Below are 17,142 nucleotides of genomic sequence, written 5' to 3'. Positions count from 1 at the left end.
ACAGTATGAGTTAGAATGAGCAGATTGAGCCAGGAAGAACAAAGTAACAGCAGAAACTATGGTCAAAGTATTGAAAAGATATTGAAAGTCAAAATTAACAACCAATAATTTGAACTCACCAAGTATTTGTAACAAGATAGGCGAACTGATAGCATAAATAAATCTAGTTTTGATCAAATGGCCATGAGGGACATAATTGCTGGGTAACCCAGCCTGGGAACTAAATATCTGGGGTGCTTCATGTAAAGATGGCTAGCTAGTGCTAGTAAAGCTGAAAGTTCAAACTTATTATCGAAGTATGTATACTATATAGAGCCTTGAGATTCATTTTCCTGCAGGCAAAAAAAGAAAAAGAAAGAAACTCAATCAAAACCACAAACACACACACACCACACCACACACCACACCACACACACACCACTCACTCACTCACTCACTCACTCACTCACACCACACCACACTCACTCACTCACACACCACACACACCACAGCACACCACACACACACACACACACACCAGAAACAGACCACACATACACACACACACACACACACACACCAGAAACAGACCACATATACACACACACACCAGAAACAGACCACACATACACACACACACACCCACACACCACACACACACACACACACACACACACACACACACACACACCACACACACACACACCAGAAACACACCACACACACACACACACACACACCAGAAACACACCACACACACACACACACACACACCAGAAACACACCACACACACCACACACACACACACACACACACACACACCAGAAACACACCACACACACACACACACACCAGAAACACACCACACACACACACACACCAGAAACAGACTACACACACACACCACGCACCACACACACGCACCACGCACCACACGCACCCACACACACCCACACCACACACACACACGCACCCACACACACACACGCACCCACACACACACACACCACGCACCACACACACCACACACGCACCACACACACCACACACATGCACCACCACCACACATACACACACACACACACACACACACACACACACACACACACCACACACATGTTCCCGGAAGTCAGCCCACTGCTACTGGAGCCAGTTCAGTGCTGAGGTGAGTGAAACCGGCCCAGGAGCCCAGTGGCTGCAGGGCAACAACTGGCACATGGGACCAAGGATCAGTTTACATTGGCATTTGATGATTGGCATTGACGGGGGGGGGGGTGCTGTAGGACCTCGTTGTGTACAGGCTGAATGGAAAGGGAGATAGGCCAGTGCTGATGACAATGTACATTAGGACAGTAATGGTGAATAATCTTGGCTAACATGAACAAAAAATAGAATCAGTTGAAATAAAGAATAACAATGGACATAAGATATTGTCCTCTTTACAGTTTGCTCAGATGTATAGCCACTATCACTAATAAGACCATAAGACAATCTACAGGAGCAGAATTAGATCATTCAGCCATTGAGTCTGCTCTGCCATTTGATCGTGGCTAATTTATTTGGCTTCTCAACCCCATTCTCTTTCCTTCTCCCTGTAGCTTTTGATGCCCTGACTAATCAAGAACCTCTGCATTAAATATACCCAATGACTAATGATAAGTTTTAAACTACAATTTGAGAGGGAGAAGGGAAAATCGGAAGTGTCAGTATTACAGTTGAACAAAGGGGACTATGGACCCATGAGGGAGGAGCTGATCAAAGTTGACTGGAAAGATACCCTAGCAGGGCTGACAGTGGAACAACAATGGCAGGTATTTCTGGGAATAATGCAGAAGGTGCAGGATCAGTTCATTCCAAAGAGGAAGAAAGATTCTAAGCGGAGTAAGGGGCGACCGTGGCTGACAAGGGAAGTCAAGGACAGTATAAAAATAAAAGAGAAGTATAACATAGCAAAGATGAGCAGGAAGCCAGAGGACTGGGAAATTTTTAAAGAGCAACAGAGGATAACTAAAAAGGCAATATGAGGAGATATGAAGGCAAGCTAGCCAAGAATATAAAGGAGGATAGTAAAAGCTTCTTTAGTTATGTAAAGAGGAAAAAATTAGTTAAGACCAAAGTTGGGCCCTTGAAGACAGAAACGGGTGACTGTATTATGGGGAAGAAGGAAATGGCAGACGAGCTGAACAGGTACTTTGGATCTGTCTTCACTAGGGAAGACACAAACAATCTCCCAGATGTAATAGTGGCCGGAAGAACTGAAGGAAATTCGCATTAGGCAGAAAATGGTGTTGGGTAAACTGATGGGACTGAAGGCTGATAAATCCCCAGGGCCTGATGGTCTGCATCCCAGTGTACTTAAGGTGGTGGCTCTAGAAATTGTGGATGCATTGGTAATTATTTTCCAATGTTCTATAGATTCAGGATCAGTTCCTGAGGACTGGAGGGTAGCTAATGTTATCCCACTTTTTAAGAAAGGAAGGAGAGAGAAAACAGGGAATTATAGACCAGTTAGCCTGACGTCGGTGGTGGGAAAGATGCTGGAGTCAATTATAAAGGTTGAAATAGCGGCACATTTGGATAGCAGTAGCAGGATCAGCATGGATTTACGAAGGGGAAATCGTGCTGGACTAATCTGGAATTTTTTGAGGATTTAACAATGAAAATGGACAAGGGAGAGCCAGTGGATGTAGTGTACCTGGACTTTCAGAAAGCCTTTGATAAAGTCCCACATAGGAGATTAGTGGGCAAAATTAGAGCACATGGTATTGGGGGTAGGATACTGACATGGATCGTAAATTGGTTGGCAGACAGGAAACAAAGAGTAGGAATTAACGGGTCTCTTTCAGAATGGCAGGCAGTGACTAGTGGGGTACCGCAAGGCTCGGTGCTGGGACCGCAGCTATTTACAATATACATTAATGATTTAGATGAAGGGATTAAAAGTAACATTAGCAAAATTGCAGATGACACACTGCTGGGTGACCGTGTGAAATGTGCGGAGGATGTTGAGATAATGCAGGATGACTTGGACAGGTTGGGTGAGTGGGCAGATGCATGGCAGATGCAGTTTAATGTCGATAAATGTGAGGTTATCCACTTTGGTGGCAAGAACAGGAAGGCAGATTACTATTTGAATGGTGTCAAGTTAGGAAAAGGGGAAGTACAACGAGATCTTGGTGTCCTTGTTCATCAGTCACTGAAAGTAAGCATACAGGTACAGCAGGCAGTGAAGAAAGCTAATGGCATGTTGGCCTTAATAACAAGGGGAGTTGAGTATAGGAGCAAAGAGGTCCTTCTGCAGTTGTACAGGGCCCTGGTGAGACCACACCTGAAGTATTGTGTACAGTTTTGGTCTCCAAATTTGAGGAAGGACATTCTTGCTATTGAGGGAGTGCAGCGGAGGTTCACGAAGGTTAATTCCCGGGATGGCGGGACTGTCATATGTTGAAAGATTGGAGTGACTGGGCTTGTATACACTGGAATTTAGAAGGATGAGAGGGGATCTGATTGAAACATATAAGATTATTAAGGGATTGGACACGCTAGAGGCAGGAAACATGTTCTCGATGTTGGGGGAGTCCAGAGCCAGAGGCCACAATTTGAGAATAAGGGGTAGGCCATTAGAATGGAGTTGAAGAAAAACTTTTTCACCCAGAGAGTTGTGGATCTGTGGAATGCTCTGCCTCAGAAGACAGTGGAGGCCAATTCTCTGGATGCTTTCAAGAAAGAGTTAGATAGAGCTCTTAATGATACTGGAGTCAAGAGATATGGGGAGAAGGCAGGAACGGGGTACTGATTGTGGATGATCAGCCATGATCACAGTGAATGGCGGTGCTGGCTTGAAGGGCCGAATAGCCTACTCCTGCATCTATTGTCTATTGACCTGGCCTTCATGGCATCTGAGGCAGTGAATGCCACAGATTCTGGCTAAAGAAATTCCTCCTTATCTCTGTTCTGTTGGATGTACAAGATCACAAGGAATTCAGTTGAATTAGAACATATTACAGAACAAAATAGATTTATTAACAAAGCATGTACTGTTTATGTCAGCATGTACAATATTGAGTTTCATTTTTGTGCAGACATTCACAGTAAAACAAGAAACACAATAGAACCAATGAAAAGCTACACACAAAGACTGCCAAACAACAAATGTGCAAAAGAAGACAAACTGTGCAAATAAATTAACAAACAAACAACACTGAAAACACAAGTTTTAAAGTTCTTGAAGGCTGCGGAATCAGTTTAGAGCTGAGGTGCGTAGAGTTGTCCACGCTGGTTCAGGAGCCTGATGGTTGAAGGGTAGTCGCTGTTCCTGAAGCTGGTGGTGTGGGACCTATGGCTCCTGTGCCACCTTCCTGATGGCAGCAGTACCACACAGTACAGCCCCTCCAGCCCATGATGTAGTGTCGACCCTTTAACCTACTACAAGATCAATCTGACACGGGGGTTCCCAACCATTTTCTGTGCCATGGACCCCTACCATTAAACAAGGTGTCTGTGGACCCCAGGTTAGGAACCCCTGATCTAACCCTTCCCTCTCACATTGACTTCATTTTCTATCATCCTTGTACCTGTCTTAAGAGTCTAATGTATCTGCCTGTACCACCACCCTCGACAGCACATTCCATACATCTACCACTCTCTGTGTGTAAAACAAAACAACTCTGACATTGACAGCTCCTCTAGACTTACCTACAAAATGGAGGGCTATGTTGGAGGGAAGGGTTAGATTGATCTTGGAGTGATTAAAGGGTCAGCGGAACATCGTGGGCCTAAGGGCCAGTCCTGTGCTGTACTGTTCTATGATTTGGATAAGAGTGTACGAGGCATGGTTAGCACATCATACTAAAATAGTTGGTATAGTGGACAGCAAAGATAGTTATAAAAGTTCAGGGGGATATTGATCAGCCAAGGAAGTGGCAAATGCAGTTTAATTCAGTTAGTGTTGAGGTGTTGCATTTTGGAAAGCCATATCAAGGTAGGACTTCCGCAGTGAAGAGCTGGGCCCAGAAGTGTGTTGTAGAGCACAGAGATCGATTTGTACGTGGTTCCCTGAAAGTGGTGTCACTAGTAGACAGGGTGGTGAATAAGGCTTGTGGCATGCTGGCCCTCAACAGTCAGGACTTAGAGTATAAAAACTGAGGAATCATGTTGTGGTTGTACAGGATGCTGGTGAGGTCACACTTGGAGGGCTGTGTTCAGTTTGGTCACTTTGCTGTTAAATTGGAAAGAGTAGAGAAAAAACTGCAAGAATGTTACCAGGAATTGAGGGACAGAATTATAGGAAGAGGTTAGACAAACTAGGACATTATTTCTTGGAGTGGAGGACACTGTGAGTTGATCTTTTAGAGGTGTATAAAATCATGAGAGACACTGATAGGGTGAATGCCCACACTCTTGTTTCCCAGTCAAGAGCTAAGGGTATAGGCCATGTTGGAATGCGGGGCAGACTCGATGGGCCAGGTGGCCTAATTCTGCTCCTATGTCTTATGGTCTTATAGAGGTTGCCTCCTCTGAAAAGTGAGCTGCTTACTGAGGTGCTACTGATCTCCTTTCCTCCATCCTAGGAAGTGGGCCTCATCACGATCGGTGCTGCGAATACGACGAGAGCAACGTGGTGGGTGACGTTTACTGTCACCCAGTCGGACATTACATTGAGGAGAGTGGGTGTACTAACGAGATGAAGCATACCACTGATTTCTACTTTCGCATCGCTGATCACCAGGCCATGCACTACTCCAGGTACAAAGCGAGTGCAAGGGAATCAGGAGATTTGACAGAGGTATACCGAACTATGAGGGGTATAGATAGATTAAATGCAAGCAGGTTTTTCCGCTGAGACTGGAACTAGAAGTCATACGGTAGGCTAAGGGTGAGAGGTGACATATTTAAAGGAAACCTGAGGGGAAACGTCTTCACTCAGAGGGTGGTGAGAGTGTGGAATGAGCTGCCAGTGGAAGTGGTGAATGCAGGTTTGATTGAGACATTTAAAAGAAGTTTGGATAGGTACATGGATGGGAGGGGTATGGAGGGCTGTGAGCCAGGTGCAGGTCAATGGGAAGAGGTAGTGTAACATTGGTATGGACTAGATGGGCTGAAGGGCCTGTTTTTGTGTTGTAACACTTTATGGCTACGATATTCCTCTCAGAAAACCATAATGAGTGTGGCAAATCATTTGTGAATTACTCAGTGTCCCATTGCCCTGTTCTTCACCATACAGATACAGTGTTCCCAGCCAGGGGATCTTTGCTATTCATTCTTGAATAGTCCGCATGTGTACATCTTCCAAAACACAAACAATATAGAACATTATCAAATTCTGAATGACTATAATTAATAATTTAATTATGTCTACAGGTACCTCTTTTAAAATGGTGGAATGTAGACTTAGGTCGAGGGCATTTCCCAGCTTTTATTTCCTTTCAATCTTCCGGTACTTTTATTTCATGTTATTAATTGCAAAGTTTAAGAGAAGTTTGGATCGGTAGATGGATGAAAGTTTGGAGGGCTACAGTCCAGGTGCAGGTAGATGGGACTAGGCAGAAAACCAGGCCAGCACAGACTTGATGGGCTGAAGAGCCTGTTTCTGTGCTGTAGTGTTCTACAAATATGGAACCCCTCCTTCCACCAACAGGACTGCTGCCATGTTAATCTGAAATCTGATTCTGAATGATCTCTTTTTACTAAAGATATTAAGAGCTATAGGGAAAAGGGTTTTGGTGCCAAGTTACAGATTAGACATGATTACAGTCAATGGTGAAAGAGGAGAGCGGCCAATCAGTGTCCTGTTCCTTCACTCTCACACCATTGGTACACAATATCTGTCATCAACACTGTAACCTTTATGTTCGTTAGGCCCTTAGCGCTCAACTTTCAAACTTGTTCTGAACTTTTGATTCCCTGTTTAAATGTTTAACTTTGCTGCTCAGTGATTGTTTCCCTTCCATGTAATCTGCGCTTTTACGCCTAATATAATTTATTAATTTTTCTAGTGTTGTGCCACGATAGCCTGCCAGTTAACGCAGTCTCTTTACAGCAATCATCGATCAGGATTGGATCCCCATCACTGTCTGTAAGAAGTTTGTATGTTCTCCATGTGACTGTGTGGGTTTCCACCAGATGCTCTGGTTTCCTCCCACATTCCAAAGACGTATGGTTAGGGTTAGTATGTTGTGGGCATGCCCTGTTGGCACTGGAAGTGTGTTTATGGTTAGGGTTAGTATGTTGTGGGCATGCCCTGTTGGCACTGGAAGTGTGTTTATGGTTAGGGTTAGTATGTTATGGGCATGCCCTGTTGGCACTGGAAGTGTGTTTATGGTTAGGGTTAGTATGTTGTGAGCATGCCCTGTTGGCACTGGAAGTGTGTTTATGGTTAGGGTTAGTATGTTATGGGCATGCCCTGTTGGCACTGGAAGGGTGTTTATGGTTAGGGTTAGTATGTTGTGGGCATGCCCTGTTGGCACTGGAAGGGTGTTTACGGTTAGGGTTAGTATGTTGTGGGCTTGCCCTGTTGGCACTGGAAACGTGTTGACACTCCTGAGCTGCTCCCAGATCAAACCGTGATTTGATTTCATGCAAACGATGCATTTCACTGTATGTTTTGATATTAATGTGACAAATAAAGCCAATGTTTAATCTTTATCTTCAATTGAATCTTACATCCTTATCTTTTCATGATTCAAACCTGGTTATTGCTGATATTGGGACACATCACGTATGGGCACGTGGCCAAATGGTTAAGACATTGGACTAGCGACCTGAAGGTCGTGAGTTCGAGCCCCAGCCAAGGCAATGTGTTGTGTCCTTGAGCAAGGCACTTAATCACACATTGCTCTGCGACGACACCGGTGTCAAGCTGTATGGGTCCTAATGCCCTTCCCTTGGACAACATCGGTGTCGTGGAGAGGGGAGACTTGCAGCATGGGCAACTGCTGGTCTTCCATACAACCTTGCCCAGGCCAGCGCCCTGGAGAGTGAAGACTTTCCAGGCGCAGATCCATGGTCCTGCAAGACTAACAGATGCCTTAATCTTAATCTAGGGTCACATCCAATTTGCTGTTCATTAACCACAATCAAACCAACTTGTTTTAATAAACTTTTTGCACCATTGGCATATTGATTGAGAAATAGAGTCCTGATCAAATTTCCAGAAACTTCTGCTCTCTCAATGCAAAAGATGCTTTAATTTTCAGTCTATTGTTGGATAAATATTTGTCTACAATTGCAATGTTTTACCAACAAATTTACACAGCAATTGGTCATAACTTCTGGAATTTCATCCACATCATAGGTTACAACAGGACATTGGCAAGATGCAGAGCTGGGGCTGAGAATTGGCAAATGGAGTCCAATCCAGAAAAGTGTGAAGTGATTCACTTGGGAAGGTCGAACTGGAAGGCAGAATACAGGGTACATGGCAAGAGTCTAAACAGTGCAGTGTATCAGAGGGATCTTGGGGCTCGTGTCCGTAGATCTTTCAAAGTTGTCAGGCAAGTTGATAGAGTGCAAGTTGAATGTTGTGTCAGTTCTGGTTGCCTCATTATTTGAAGGATGTGGAAGCTTTAGAGAAGGTGCAGAGGAGATTTGCTGGGGTGCTGCCTGGATTAGAGGGCCTGTCTTATGAAGATAGGTTGAGCGAGATGGAGCTTTTCTCCTTGGAGTGAAGGAGGATAAGAGGTGACTTGATAGAGGTGTACAAGATGATATAAGGCATAGAAAGAGTGGACAGCCAGTGATGACTTCTGAAGGTGGAAATGGCTAATGTGAAAGGGCGTATCAGGACTCAATAGACAATAGACAATAGGTGCAGAAGTAGACCATTCGGCCCTTCAAGCCTGCACTGCCATTCTGAGATCATGGCTGATCATCTACTATCAATACCCGGTTCCTGCCTTGTCCCCATAACCCTTGATCCCCCTATCCATAAGATGCCTATCTAGCTCCTTCTTGAAAGCATCCAGAGAATTGGCCTCCACTGCCTTCTGAGGCAGCGCGTTCCACACCTCCACAACTCTCTGGGAGAAGAAATTCCTCCTCGACTCCGTCCTAAGTGACCTACCCCTTATTCTTAAACCATGCCCTCTGGTACTGGACTCTCCCAGCATCTGGAACATACTTCCTGCCTCTATCTTGTCCAATCCCTTAATAATCTTATATATCTCAATCAGATCCCCCCTCAATCTCCTTAATTCCAGCGTGTACAAGCCCAGTCTCTCTAACCTCTCTGTGTAAGACAGTCCGGACATCCCAGGAATTAACCTAGTGAACCTACGCTGCACCTCCTCCACAGCCAGGATGTCCTTCCTTAACCCTGGAGACCAAAACTGCACACAGTACTCCAGGTGTGGTCTCACACCACCACCTTCAGGAACAGTTACTCCCCCTCAACCATCAGGCTCTTGAACAAAAGGAGATAACCCCACTCATTTAATGACTCTTTTATCTGTCTTGTTATTTCATGCTAGTCATTTATTGCTATTTATTGATATTTGCATTTGCACAGTTCGTTGTTCACAGATCCTGTTTACAGTTATAGATTTGCTAATTATGCCCACAGAAAAAGAATCTCAGGGTTGTATGTGGTGACAAGTATGTACTCTGATAATAAATTTTACTTTGAACTTTGAACCTCAATTTTAAGTGTGGCGGGGGATGTTTAAGGTAGATGAGAATGGTGAGTGTGTGGAATATGCTGCCCAGGTGGTGGTCAAGGCAGATACAGTAGGGACATTTAAGATCAGCACATGGGTGATAGAAAATTGGAGCTATATGTGGGTTAGATTGATCATGGAGTAGGTTAAGGAGTTGGCACAACATTGTGTTCTATGCTCTGTTCTGAAACTCCACCCTAAAAAGTGCACTTGGGTGCCAGCTTCTGAGGGTGTCCTCAGATTTTGCCTGATCTTGAGATTTATAGAGGTGGTGAGGAAGTGTTTTGGTAAGGAAGTGTGGGATAGGTGCTGAACATGATGGATATGAATGCACTATCCTCTTAGAACGAAGAACAGTGCAACTCAGAGACAACAATGCAGCACAACACAGCACAGGGACACGCCCTTCAACCCACAATGTTGTGCTAAACCAAGTAAATTAGTAATCAAATGGCTAACAAAACTAATCTCTTCTGCCTACAATATGTCCACATTGATCTGTTTTCCTCACCTTCATGTGCCTACCTGAACATCTCCTGCAAGTCCCTAATGCACCTGCCTCTACCACCACCACAGGCAGTGCATTCTTGATTGCTCCTATCATACTCATCTCCGCCACCTCCTCAGGCAGTGCATTTCAGGCACCCACAACTACTGAATAAAAAAAAACTTGCTCCTTTTAACTTACTTCCTTCTTACCTCAAATGCGTACCCTCTGGTATAGAGATTTCAACCCCGGACAAAGGTACTGGCTGTCTACTCTAAGGTATCTGTACCTCCTGTCTGACGCCCAGATGATCACACCAGATAACTGGTCTCCTGTATCAGTAACTCAGATTCTCAGATTAGTAGCTTGAGTCCCGATGAAGGGGCTCAGTCCGAAACGTCGACTGTTTATTCTTCTCTATAAAATGCTGCCTGACCTGCTGAGTCCCAGCATTTTGTGTGTGTTGCTCAGTTTAAAATGTTAGGATTGGAATTGGCTAACAAACCAGAGGTGCTGCAGGAGACTGATTATCTGGTGCGATACCAGATAATTTTCTCAGTCAAACTGTTTGGGGCTCCAGTGAGGAAGGAAACACTGTATGACCTTGTTCTGGAGAGTAAGGCATCTGGAGAAGCAATAACAACTATGTAAACTGCTTCAGCTTTAGGAGCAAAGACAAAGAACGTTACAGGTAAAGGTCATAGATCAAAAGAGCAAACACAACTAGCTAAAATACTATCTTAAACAGGTTAAGTAAAAGGTATTGTAATTTGGCAGAAAACAAGGTGCAAATAAAATATATTTCAGTAAATAAAGGGGGAATGCAATGAAAGGGCCTAAGGTTCAAAGGTCAAATTTAATGTCACAGAAATGTATACAATATACATTTTCTTCGCAAACATCCATGAAAGCAGAGAAATACCCCAAAGAATGAGTGACAGTTAAACGTGAGAACCCCAAAGTTCTCCCCCCTCCCTCCCGCGCATAAGCGGCAGCAAGCAACAATCACACCGGCAAAAAAAATAGCAAGCATTTGCACTGGCACTGAGCACCTTGAGAAACAACTAATCTGTCGACCACCTTCACTCTATCACAAAAAGAAGGGTTTCCCAGTACTGTAGCTGACCATGTTAATTCCATTCCTACCTCTACTGCCACGATGAGGCCACTCTCAGGTTGGAGGTCCAATACCTCCTATTCTGTCTGGGTAACCTCACCCGGATGGCGTCAGAATCAGGTTTAATATCATTGGCATACGTTGTGAAATTTGTTGTTTTGCAACAGCAGTGCATTGCAATATGTAGTAATAAAAACTATAAATTACGTATATATAAAAAATAAATTAAGTAGTGCAAAAAGAGATGGGAGAAGTACTGAGGAGGTGTTTATGAATTCATTGTCCATTCAGATCCTCAGAGATGTTGAAACTGTTTGCCCTTTTCACTTCCGATCCCTCGAAGAGGACTGGTGTCTGTTCCCTCGACTTACCCTTCCTGAAGTCCACAATGAATTCCTTCGTTTCGCTGGCACTGAGTGCAAGGTTGTTGCTACAACACCTCTTTTTGATCCTATCATACTGATCGATCTTGTTCCTGTACGCCTTCTCGTCACCCTCTGAAATTCTGCCAACAATAGTTGTGTCATCAGCAAATTTATAGATGGTGCTTGAACTGTGTCCAGCCACACAGCTGTGAGTGTAGAGAGAGTAGAGCAGTGGGCTAAGTACCCGCCCTTGAGGTGTTGCCAGTGTTGATTGTCAGCGGGGAGGAGATAGTATTTCTGAAATGCAGAAACTGTGGTCTTCAAGTGAGGAAGTCGAGGGTGCAGTTGCAGAGGGAGGTACAGAGGCCTAGGTTTTGGAGTTTTTTGATTAGAAATGAGGGTATGATTGTGTTAAATGCTGAGCTGTTGTCATTTAACAGTGGCCTGACGTAATGGAGAGCCAGTGAGATTGTATCTGCTGTCGACCGATAGTGGCGATAGGCAAATCGCAGCAGGCCCAGGGCCTTGATAGGCCAGTGTTGACTGTGACCAATCTCTGAAAGCACCTCACCACGGCCGGTGTGAGTGGCACTGGGCAATACTCACTGAGGCAGCTTACCTTGCCCTCCTTGATTGTTGTCCTTTTGAAGGAACCTAAGACTGCAGCAGCGAGAGATTGAAGGTGTCCTTGAACACTCCCACCAGTTGCTTGGCACAGGTTTTCAGAGCCCTAACAGGGGGTACACCTTCAGGGCCTGAGGTCTGTGAGGGTTCACCCTGTTGAAAGGTGTTCTGATGTCAGCCTCCCAGACAAGAGATCACACAGTCACTGGGTGCTGCAAGGATTCACATCGATGTAGTTTAAAAGCATTGCGCTCATCTGGGCGTGAACCATCAGTGACATTTAGAATCCGAATCAGGCATGTGTTGTGAAATTTGTTAACTTAGCAGCAGCAGTTCAATGCAATACATCATAATATAGACAGAAGAGTAAATAAATAAACAAATATTTATGACGCTAGGTTTTGCTTTGTAGGAAGTAATGAACATTGATTTCTTCAACTTAAGGTAATTTTCCCCCCTACCCCTTCCCTCTTCAATTCCCCACTCTGGCCCCCTCTTACCTCTCCTCTTCTCACCTGCCTATCAGCCCTCCACCCCCCGCCCCCAGGTTCCCCTCCTGCTTCCCTTTCTCTCCTATCAGATTCCTTCTTCTCCAGCTCGCTATCTTTTCCACCGAACACCTCCCAACTTCTTACTGCATCCCCCTTCCCCGCGCCCCCCACCCCCCGGCTTGGCTTGGCTATCACGTTCGAGCTCCTTCCCCTCCCTCCACATTCTTATTCTGGCTTCTTCCCCTTCCCTTCCCAGTCCTGATGAAGGGTCTCAGCCTGAGATGTTGACTATTTATTAACTTCCTATAGATGCTGCCTGGCCTGCTGCGTTCACCAGCATTTTTTGTGTGTGTTGCTTGAATTTCCAGCATCTGCAGATTTCCTCATGTATGTGGTAACATATACTTATTTTAGTAATAAATTTTACTTGGACTTATTAAGTGCTCACGAGTTTGCACTGCAGATAAAGGATACGCTTTATCCTCCATTGTAAGGTGCTTGTCACAGTATAGGATGATGTGACTCAGCAAGAGGGTGCTGTATGGATTCACTGGGTTGTGCCTGGATTGGAGTGCTAAGTGATACGAGAAATTGGATAGGCTGGGGATATTTTCCCTGAAGCAAAGGAAGTTGAGGGTTGACATGATAAATGTATACAAAATTTTGAGATACATAGATAGCCAGAGTTTGGTTCCCATGCGAGGGCCCAGGTTTAAGTGAGTTTGAGGAGGTTTATGGGTTTGAAGGATACACTTTTCACATTTCCCATCTGGAATGAGCTGTCGGAGGAAGTGGTAGAGGCAAGAGCAATAACATTTAAGAAGCTGCGTAGCCTTGGGTTATTGCAAGGACCAGGCGTTGCCTGTTACACCCACCCAGGAGAGGAGGTGCCAGAAGTGGTGTGAGAGAGTGCACTGGAATCCTCGTTGGGATAAAACCCCTGTCAATGCTGCTCTTCCGTATCTGCTCCCTGGAAAAGAAACCGGATTACCTTGGTCTGCAGCTGACCCAGCGTGAGATGAGGAACTGCTGTGTGTTTATTCATGGCTCCAGGCATTAACAGGCCATGCCACTCAGGGACTTGTGCTAATATTATCTTGTGACTGTATTGTGCTTTATTGTAACCATGTGTGCTGTGTTTTGCACCTTGCAAACCCAGAGGCACGATGTTTCAGTTAGTTTTACACGTGGCTGAATGACAATGAATTTGAACTTGAAAAAGCAATGCATGGAGGGACATGGAAGCAGTGCAGGCAAGTGGGGTGAGTAAAGATAGACATGATGGTCTCCTTTTACAGTGTGGGGTGAATGGATTGTTGCTGTGCTATACAACCGAATTACTCTACGTCTTGACTTCTGTGCTGCTTTATCTAAAGTGCAGAATGCAGGAGGAAGAATAATTAAGGGAGTCCAAAGGCTAATTCTACTTGTCACATATATAGAGCTGTGGAATAGGAAAGATACAAGAACTTAGGCATTTTCACAGAAGGGAATTTTGAAGTGTTTCAATTACAATTTATCATTGCGAAATATTAGAAACAGGTATCAAAATATCCTCAGGCAAAGTCAACGTAGTTTAATGAAGAGGAGATGGGACAATCAGCTACTACCCAGGTCTATCATGTATGAAGCGCCAGTAGCATTATACTGTTCACTTTTTAACTTGTGTTGTAAATGCGCCTTTTTATTTATGGTAATATTACTTTGTGTTGCAGCACGTTGTTGTGCAGAGGGACTTGGGAGTGCTTGTTCAGGAATCGCAAAGAGTTGGCTTGCAGGTACAGCAGGTTATTAAGAAGGCAAACAGAATGTTGGCCTTCATTGCCAGAGGGATTGAATTCAAGAGCAGGGAGGTCATGCTGCAACTATACAGGGTACTGGTGAGGCCGCACCTGGAGTACTGTGTGCAGTTCTGGTCTCCATACTTGAGGAAGGATATACTGGCTTTGGAGGCAGTGCAGAGGAGGTTCACCAGGTTGATTCCAGAGATGAAGGGGTTAACCTGTGAGGAGAGATTGAATTGCCTGGGACTATACTCTCTGGAGTTCAGAAGAATGAGAGGGGATCTTATAGAAACATACAAAATTTTGAAAGGGATCAATAAGATAGAAGTAGGAAAGTTGTTTCCATTGGTAGGTGAGACTAGAACTAGGGGACATTGTCTCAAGATTCAGGGGAGAAGATTTAGGACGGAGATGAGGAGAAACTCTTTTTCCCAGAGAGTGGTAAATCTGTGGAATTCTCTGCCCAGGGAAGCAGTTGAGGCTTCTTCACTAAATATATTTAAGATACAGTTAGATATATTTTTACATAGAGGAATTAAAGGTTATGGGGAAAAGGCAAGTAGATTCAGCTGAGTTTACGGACAGATCAGCCATGATCTCATTGAATGGTGGGGCAGGCTCGATGGGCCGGATGGCCTACTCCTGCTCCTATTTCTTATGTTCTTATGTGTTGTGTGTGAGCTAGGTGTACTGTGCTTTGCATCTTGGTCTGGAGGAATGTTGTTTGGTGGTTTATATGTATACAGTTGAATGACAATAAACTAGAACTTAACCATTCTGGCACCAACATATCATATTAACCATGTCCAGCAGAACAACAGCGGAACAAGCTCCTTTCGTCTTCCCCACTCACACAAATAGACAGGCCTCCGATGCCAGGACAGGCTGCCTCTGGGTCTCCAGCCTCCGTTGGACTCGCAGACATTGGGCCTCTGATTTCGGGGCCACATCAAAGGTCACTGTGCAAGATAAAAGTTGACTGTGTTGGACGTAACCTGTTGTCAGGGATAGAAGATTGGCAGGCTAACAACAACAACAGAAGGCGAGCATAAATGGGTCTTTTACTGGTTGGCAGGATGCAGTGAGTGGTGTACAACAGGAATTGGTGCTGAGAACTTAACTTTTTACAATTTACACAAATTACCCAGATAAGGGCACCAAATGTGTGTTTGTTAAATTTGCAGGCCACTCAAAGGTGGGCAGGAAAGTAAGATTTAAGAAGGACTTAAGACTACAAAGGGATGTAGATAGGTTAAGTGAGTGAGCAAAGATCTGTTAAAAGAGCATAATATGGGAAAGTGGATTATTTTCCATTTTGGCAGGAAATTCTTACAAAGCAAAATAGGATGGTTAAAGGAAGTGGTGTTGGTTTCTGTTCCCTATTTGAGAGTCTAGAACCAGAGATCACAGTAAGAGTTAGGTCATTTAGGTTTGAAAAAAGATTTTCTCTCCCCCCCCCCCCCCACCGCCCCCACTCAGGAGGTGGTGAAATTTTGGAATTCACTCTGCAAGAGCTTTGGTGATTCAGTAATCACTTGTTCAAAATAGAGGTTGACGGATTTCTGGGAATTAAGAGAATGAAAGGAAATGTGGTAATGCTAAAGTAGATTGAATATGATGATCAAAGGAGGAGCTCTTTAAGGGGCAAGATAACCTATTCATTCTAACTCTTATATTCTTAAGATGTGCGGACTTGTTGACTACATTCATACTGAGTAAGAGGCATATCATGCTTTAGACATTGCCAAGTTATTTCACAAACAATGGATCAGATTAAAATCCTGAAGTGCTGCCAGCACGGTTATGAATAGTGGTGTTCAATTAAACAACCAATGTCAGGGGCTTTGTTCCATAAATATCTCTATCTTTAGCGTTGTTGGGAGTCCAGAACGCAGTGAGTCTGGAGGTAGAAGACTCAAGGTTGAGAATGGAAGATAGAGGCCTGTAGGAGTCGTGAGAGCCTGGGTCACTGGGGTCACTGGGGTCAGAAGTCAAGGCCTGGAGGTCACACTGGTGATTGGTGAGTCCTGGGGTGAAGTCCAAAGTTGGAGGCTCCATGTCTGAGGGTTTGGGGCCAAGGCCCAGAGGCAGCCTGTCCTGGGGTTGGAAGCTGTCTGAGGGGATGGGTGGGAGGGTGGAAAAGGGGCTAGTTTTACTGTTGTTTGTTTTGTTTTGTAGTTTAGCTGAACATGGTGGGCATGCTATGTTGGCGCAGTAATGTGTGTTGACACCTGCGGACTGGTTGTGTTGGATGTTAACACAAATGACACATTTCACTGTACGTTTCAATGTGCATGTGACAGATAAATCTGAATCTGAGGTGAGCAGTTGAAAACAAAGGATAAAGTTGATATTTGTAATGATCTTCAGCCTGGAATGTATAAGATATAATCCACTTTGGCCTCCTACTTGGACCTGAGATCACAGAAGATCAGTCTCTAATCCTCATTATAAAGAAGAAAGACCCCAAGGAGAAGGGTTAGGCCATTCGGCCCCTCAAGTTTGCAACAGTATTCAAGATTATGGCTGATCTACTTCAGCATTTTTCTGCACCATCCCCATATCCTTTGTTTCCATCAATATTTTGGTATCTATCAGTCAGTTTTCCATGAAATCAATGAATGAGCATCCATAGTGCAGG

At 44.4% G+C, this 17,142-nt stretch overlaps 1 protein-coding gene across 3 annotated transcripts in view; it reads left to right on the top strand.

Moving 5' to 3' along the window:
• The window catches only part of epm2a (EPM2A glucan phosphatase, laforin), a 35,353-nt gene that overhangs the window by 1,413 nt on the left and 16,798 nt on the right, over positions 1 to 17,142 (top strand). For 2 of the 3 annotated variants that reach the window (XM_072250831.1, XM_072250822.1), the window contains exon 2: positions 5,551 to 5,725. In XM_072250831.1, coding sequence (XP_072106932.1) covers positions 5,551 to 5,725 — 175 coding nt within the window. Of the gene's footprint in view, positions 1 to 5,550; positions 5,726 to 13,358; positions 13,980 to 17,142 lie in introns of those variants that run through there. The other variant, XM_072250840.1, reaches the window with a different exon arrangement.

The sequence above is a fragment of the Mobula birostris genome, chromosome 2, assembly GCF_030028105.1.
Source record: "Mobula birostris isolate sMobBir1 chromosome 2, sMobBir1.hap1, whole genome shotgun sequence".
NCBI lineage: Eukaryota > Metazoa > Chordata > Chondrichthyes > Myliobatiformes > Myliobatidae > Mobula > Mobula birostris.
This window is presented reverse-complemented; position numbering and strand designations above follow the sequence as displayed.